The 7,935-nt window shown below is 35.9% G+C and overlaps 1 protein-coding gene across 1 annotated transcript; it reads left to right on the forward strand.

Annotated features, from left to right (window-relative positions):
• The first annotated feature begins 4,551 nt into the window (after positions 1 to 4,551).
• Positions 4,552 to 7,324, forward strand: LOC128199890 (uncharacterized). Its single transcript, XM_052891232.1, has 2 exons — positions 4,552 to 4,997; positions 6,032 to 7,324. The coding sequence occupies exons 1-2, from the start codon at positions 4,814 to 4,816 to the stop codon at positions 6,796 to 6,798; spliced, it is 951 nt and encodes a 316-aa protein (XP_052747192.1). The 5' UTR covers positions 4,552 to 4,813; the 3' UTR covers positions 6,799 to 7,324.
• Positions 7,325 to 7,935: the final 611 nt, after the last annotated feature.

Here is a 7,935-nt window from a genome sequence, read left to right on the forward strand (position 1 = left end):
AGGCCAATAGTCAACCACGCTGGCCCAATGCGGATTGACAGACTTTACATTCGCAGAGAATTAAGAAAATTCTCTGGTATGCACCGTTTGAGACACGTGATATTTAATTTCTTAAAATGCACACAACTGAAAAGTTGGAGGTGCATGCCCCGGACTGGATTCGAACTCACACCCTCCGGAATCGGAGGCAGAAGTCATGTCCACTGGGCTATCACGGCTCAAATAACCTCCATGAATTGAAAATGAAACCTATGCAACCGCTAAACATATTATTTTGAGTTTGTATACCTATTTTAATTTTATAAATATTTATTTGAGTTTAATAAATACGTTTAACTCTTTATTCGGGAACTCTTTTTGTATGTTCCCGTAATTCTATTATACCACTCTATCGTATCTTATCTATTAATAGTATTTTACATTCTATTTACATCCATACACTACAAATTGGTCGGGTCACAACAAATAGGCCCAGATAGCATTGTCAATTTGGATTCACCTTTATTGTTGTGATATAGTTTATTGACAAGAAAGCATTCCAATATAATAACAATGTCTACAATACAATAAACTATCGAACTATCAAGAGAGCGTTCAACTCTAACGCGGTACTATTATTAAACGGAATTCGATTTAAACCGAACCCTCCTCGTCGTTTGTGAAATTGACATTTATTCTTCGTGTTTCATTGTTGTTGCATTCGGATTCGATCTATTGTTAATTAGCTTAAACGGCCCATGAGCTATGCCGTGCCAGACTCTAAAACAGTAGCTATAACTACCTCATATTTATAATATATTCCATTTCAATGTTTTTTTTTTAATATAAACCAGAAATTTGTTTCAGTTTATTAACAATCAACGTACTCGTAGCAAGGTAAACACGACAGCACTGACAACTTTCGTCGTTTAATGGAACTAAAAAACCGTCAGTCATCTCAAAACCGGTACTATAAGCGCCATCTGTTGGCGAATAGTCTTACTAAGCATATAAGAAAATTTAAATTCGTGTACGTTTTCATTTAATTCATCATCATCATTCTTTGCGCCTGGACACGTTTACACTTTGTGATTCTGTATTCTCTTGTCTGAGATCTTGTTTATACGTAAGAAGTATAGTACAGAACTTCAACCTTTTAATAAACAGTTTAAATATGCATAATTAAATTGCTATTTTTTACTTTTAAGTAAACACCTCTAGAACTAGATGTATTTGATTAAATGTAAGTTAAATCTCGATTTTAAGTTTTTAATTATGTAACATAAATGCTATTTTTGTCTCAGGAATTAAGCCCTTTTTCGGCTATTGTGTTTATAGTACTGAATAAAACTGCTTTTAATTAAAGATTCTAGCACCCAGAGTTGTAATTAAAGTTTAAAAAAAAAATGCTTAACCAGAATGCAAGTGTCTGGAAACACTATAAAATGACATATTTATTGATTAAATTACTTTTAATACAGATTTTTTACCCCGAAGTTACACATATATGATTAATTTAAATCAATTATATCAAAATTGAGTATGAATATTATTTAAACGGGTACATACCACGATAAAACGACAAGATTTTTAATGTCGATATTTCGACCCAGTTGCAGTAGTCGACCCGTTTTAATAATATTTATAATGAACAACCACGAAATAAGTTTAAAATCATTGAGTATGTCTAGTAAATTTACATTTTCTGAAATTGGACATTGACAAAAATTGCATTGTCAGGATCTGGCGTTATCCTTTTTGTAGCGCGGCGTAACGTATTTTACTTCGTAGTGAATGTGCTGATGGGTTCGCCAGACAAAAACAATTGACATACAAGCATAAAGGTACCTAATAAATAAATTGTTTAGTGCTGCTCCGTATAACGCGCACATGTGAACCATACACACAAAAGTATCACACATCCAGCAGCGACGTTATTACATACGAGAGTTATTCCCCCATCGGGCGGCAGTGCCTCGATTAAAGCCGTAAATACTTTGAGATTAATTATCTCGTAAACAGTCGCAACTCGGTCCCGCGACTAAAATCGCTCACCTACGCCGTGAGCGCGATACAAATTCAACTTTTCCAATTAAATTTCGTGAGGCATTAATAATTATTTGGGTACATCAATTTGTTTCGTCGCCGAGCTACCGCTTTCTGAGGATTCAACGCACACGGGACGACAGGCTTGCGATATTTCTCAAGATAAATTATATATTTTTTAATTAACTAATAAACTGTAGGTACAAATAAATTTCGAATTTGTAACATAAGACTTTGTAAGGTTGTACAAACATAATAGCACACTACATTTATTATTAGTGACATGTGGGCCATTGTGTTAGTAATTAAACAATGAAATGAACAGTAATTCCTCAAAATATTAATCCTATCAAAGTAATGTAGATCATTAATCAAGAGTTCAAGTCTTAAGATATGTCACAGAAAGTTATACCCTTCGCGCTCTGAAGATTCCCAACTTTGGAATTAATTAAATTAAACTTGGAAATGAAATATTAACACTTTAACGTATAAAATTTAATACCGTTAAGTTATAACGTGATTATTCAACTCCTCGGCAATTTTCAAAAACATCTCGGAAATGAGATTTGTAGACGCGTAGCTAGCGCCATCTTTGAGCGCCTTCCGCCTTGCCGGCGACGAGACGCTCGCCACTTGCTACTGTGAAATTAATTTTCTTCGTCTTTATGTAATTTAATTATAAACATTTCAATATGGCGCCCCGGGAATTTGTGCTCGGGAGAAGTTAAATAGAAACGTTTGATACTTATCTTCTAATACACTTTGGAGATGATTGCGAGAAAATTAAATTTTTTAACGCTATTGTGTTTTGTCCAATTAAGGCGTTATTTATTATTTGAACTTATGATAAGAGTGATATATTTCTTTTTTCCAGGATTACACAAGATTCTCGACAGAGATTTCTACGCGTTTTGAAGATAAAAAGCATAAATGCAATAGGCGAATGATGAAGGAGAGTAGAATTTGAAATATCTCTATGAGTGAGAATCAGAAAACGTAAGTACGAGAGCCAGAAAGAGTTAGTAGTTCATGGCGTTAGAAAAGCGACAGTAACATTGGAAACTATACATACATATATAGTAGCGACGTACAAAATACATAAAATCCAACAAACATAATCAGAAAATAGAACGATTATGCTTATATGGGAAAAATCTAGGCCCTAGGACTATAAAGATCAAATAACAAAAATTATTTTATTTCTTTGATACACAAATTATGAACAAACCCACCGCGTCACCTAAAGCTAAAGCCTTTTTTATCAAGGTATCTCATTTTTATTTTTAAGTAGCGAACGCCGGCGACTTCGTCCACGTAGACGTTAACTTTAAAGTTTTTCACAAATCCCGCGGGAACCATGAAACCGGGACGAAAAGTAGCCTATGTGTTAATCCAGAGTAAAATCCATTTCTATTCCAAATTTTCGCCAAATCGCTTCATTAGCCGCAGCAAATAAACAAACACACACACACAAAATTTCGCCTAATATTAGTGTCATAACACATGCTTTATAAATAACCGAACTAATTGAAAAGTTTTTTACCCTCATAAATATTTTTTTATCCTCATATAAGTAGGTATACTCGTATAAAAACTAGTAGTCTAAATATATTTAATTACTTATCGTCGGAAAGTTTTCTATCAAAGTGACAATATGACATTCCATCTACAAAATTAAAACTATTATTTGTTTGGAGTGTACATTTAGCAGATGCCACTAGAGTTGGCAATTTTGCTCTAAAACGTTTACGCTTCGGCGACGAGAAGCGACATCAAACATAACGCGATGCTCGCAAACCTTTTGCCAGCTTATCTCCCATTCACTATCTGGATCTTCCCAAAATCCATCTACAGCCAGCCTTATTGTTCGATGTTTATTAAATTTCATTTTACGTTGATACAACAACACTTTTGTCGTCGGTTGCTTTTTTGTGATTTGGGACATTTTACGGGTGGATTAGCTGGTGACGTATACTTTTAAGTCTGATGTCTTTTTATACCGGTATACCGGTATGGATAGGGTTGTCAACTCTGCTTCATAGGTAGGTATGTCTGAGTTGATCAACGAAATTAAATTGTATATTTATGGGCAAATACCAACTTTTGTTAGCCTTTATCTTTTAGATGGAGACGTATGTATAATATTTGGCACATCTGCAGTACTTTAATCCGAAATTTCATCTTACTACTAGGTATAGTGGCTTTTACTGCTCTTAATCATTGCTACAAACTATACAAAATATTAAGTAAAGAGGTTAGATTGTATGTGAGTTTTTTTTTACAAAATAATGAAATAGATAGTTACGCACATTTACTACGAACATACTGCAAAATTTCCAAAATTAAAGGGTGGGTACACACTGTATGCGTTTTTTTAAAAGTCTAAACAACAATGTAGCGTTTCAGTCAGCCACACATTCTACAATAATCAAAAACATTATTTACACAATGCAGTGAACAAATCACTATTTCGGAGTAAATTTTCGGGAGTTGGCAGCCCTGAGTGCGGGCCGCTATTGCGCGTATTAGAGCGAGGCCCCATTAGTGCGTTGCGCTGCGTTGCGTCGTCGCAGCGTCGTCGCTGCGTCGTTTTCCATACATTTTTTATGACATGCCCCATTAGACCGTTGCGTCGTCGCGCGCGACGTTTCAACGGATCGACGGACAAGAGACTATAGCGGGAGGGAGGGTGATGCGCTGCGTTGTCGGAGCTCCGCTGCGACGACGGACAGTGATGCACTGCTAGAGGAGAAAGCTAGACGAGCGTAACGACATTTTCTATTTTACCATGAGTGAGCAGGATATTGATATAGATTTTCTCATATCCTTGGTCCAAGAAAGACCCATTATATGGGATAAATCACACGAACATTACAGTGATAAATTTCGTAAAGCGAATGAATGGGTAGCTGTTTGTAAAAAAATATTTCAAGATTACGAGGAGTTTGAGGACCAAAAAAAGAACAAAATTGGTGAGTTGTTATTTATTATATTATTTGTAAATTCAATACATAAGTTAATTTATATCTTTTTCAACAGCCATGGTAAAGCCCCTTCTGGACTCATAAAGTAATTAGCAAATTGATCTCTGATAAAATTTTCGGCTAATGATTCTTCATTGCTATGGGGTCTCAATTGTGAGAACCTACTTATTGCCATATTGTCTTGTTGTTTTAACCCATCGTGTTGTATAACAAAATTGTGTAAAACACAACATGCTTTCGCAATATTAATAGTTAAATCATATGACGTATCAATTGGCCTATGTAAAATGCGCCATTTATTTGCCATGATCCCAAATGCACATTCCACGTATCTACGTGCTCTGCTAAGGCGATAATTATAAACTCTTTGTTTCACATTGAGATTGGATCCGCCGTATGGGCGCATAACATGCTTACTTAAACCAAAAGCTTCATCACCGACGAGTACATAAGGGATGGGTGGCTCGTTATTATGATCATTTCCAAGTGGTTGAGGATCAGGCAATGGTAATTCATTTCTCATTAAAATCTTGTACAGTGTCGAATTTCTAAAAATAGTAGAATCACTTTCCTTACCATATGCACCCACGTCGACAAAAACAAACTTATAATTTGAGTCAACAACCGCCAGCAAAACAATTGAAAAATATTTTTTATAATTATAAAACAGAGAGCCACTTTTGTCTGGTTTTATTAAACGTATATGTTTCCCATCAATTGCCCCGAAGCAATGAGGAAAGTTAGCTTTGAGATCAAAATCTAATGCAATATTTTGTAGTTTTTCTACTGTGATCTCTTCTATGTACAGTGGTCGAACATATTTCCATATAGCTTGACAAACTGACGAAATAGTTCTAGAAATTGTTGCTCTTCCACGTTTAAATTTGAAATGCAAGTCGTTTATCGAATTTCCGCTGCCTAAGTACCTGAAATAGAAACACAAAAAAATAAACAGGGTGGCCCATTTAGATTGGTCAGTGTAGACAAGTTAGGTACTTACACATTTTTTTCTTTCTTTGCAGGTAACGAGGTTGTGAAAAAATGGAGAAGCGTGAAGGACAACTTTTTTCGATACGTAAAAAAAATAAAAGAAAACAGTTCGTCTGGATCAGGGGCAAAACAATTGAAGAAATATCATTATTACAATCAGTTGCTGTTTTTGATGAAAGTTGCCCAAAATAAAACTGATAGTAGCCTTGAAATGGTGTCTGAAGAAACGGAACGAAATGAAAACACAGCATCATCTTCTCCATTTCCTACAAAAGAAATGTCCTCGTTACCCCCAGGTCCTTCTCGCTACGTGCCTGCAAGCCGTAAGAGATCAAACCAAGCAATAGATGATTTCGAGGCGCAAGCATTAAAAGCGTTGCAAGAGAAAGAAAACCGCCACTTATCATTTTTCAAAGGAATTTTGCCTTCTTTGGACAGCTTTACGGAATTACAAACTTTGACATTCCAAAGCAAAGTTATAAATATCATTACCGAAATTCGGTTCGGGGAACAGACTCAATCAACAACATGGCAGTCACGCGGATATCAAACTGGACAACAGTATCAAGCAACACCATTGCAGTCACGCGGATATCAAACTGGACAACAGTATCAAGCAACACCATTGCAGTCACGCGGATATCAAACTGGACAACATGCCCAGTCACCATCGCCATCATCGTATCGAACAGATGAATTCGAAGCTACCTACTCAACCAACACTACGATTAATAATTTTACTGATGATAGTCAAGAAGAAGATTATAACTTTGCTTTGTTACCTAATAGTAATACTTAAATTAAACTGTTTTTAAAGATAATAAATTAATAACTGATTAACATTACGAGTATTATGATATTTGAATTACTTACCTCAATGTAATACCAATCATTTCAATTGGTTCTAAAGGGTTCCTGAATTTGGTATATTGCTTTTTTATATGTGGTTTTAAGGTTTCAACCAAATTATTAAAGCTGGCCACACTCATTCTAAAAAAATTAAAAAATGTATTTTCATCTAATAACAACTCCCTATATTCCTGCATAAAAAACTGACCATCACTATTTCTTAATGCTATCAAAGGAGATATCCAGAATCTTCTATGATTTCTACGTTTATTTCGGCGGTGCCGTAATAAAAGCAACAAAAGAACACGTTTGTATCTATCCATTGCAAAGGCTGAACTGAGACGCAGCTGCGTCGGCGTGCATACCCTCTTGCGTTGCGTTGGCGCAGCGTCAACGCAACACAGGTGTGGCATACAATGCGTTGTTCCGTTGCGATGACGCGACGCAACGCAGCGCAACGCACTAATGGGGCCTCGGCCTTATGTCATAACAGACGAGCACTCGACGCACTCGTTAGCGTTTTTGTCACGCTATTTTATTCCAAATTGAATTCTGTGTTGACAATGTTGAAAACATCCTGCCTTTTTGTACACGCAGTATTTTTAATAGACTATTATCTAAAATGAGAAGTGCGTTTGTAAGCCGGATCAGCGAGCAGGTAGGATGTACCTACTTCACATTATCCAGAACCTAATATGCATTAGGTCCGTAGACTTAAGTGGTGTATATAAAAAATGACGGCTGTCCACACACTGTTTACTTTAGAGTGCCAATACGGTAAGATTTACTGCAACGCACGGTTTTTTTTTTTAAATAGCGGTTCAGTAAAGTGAGAACTTGAGAAATGCACATAAAATCGTGTTGCATAGTGAACACACATTAATGACGATTGCAAAGAAGAGGCTGACACCATATCGAGGTCTGCCGCCCGATTACCGATCGTTAAGTAAGGGATCGTAAATCATGGCACAGTCAGATGTAATGGACGGAAGACCTTAATAGAACTAACGCGTCAAACCAGTACTTACCATATAAACTAATGGAATTCATAATATACAACTTTCGTCACTTTATTTGAATTATGTAT

The sequence above is a fragment of the Bicyclus anynana genome, chromosome 3 (genome assembly GCF_947172395.1).
Source record: "Bicyclus anynana chromosome 3, ilBicAnyn1.1, whole genome shotgun sequence".
Classification (NCBI taxonomy): domain Eukaryota; kingdom Metazoa; phylum Arthropoda; class Insecta; order Lepidoptera; family Nymphalidae; genus Bicyclus; species Bicyclus anynana.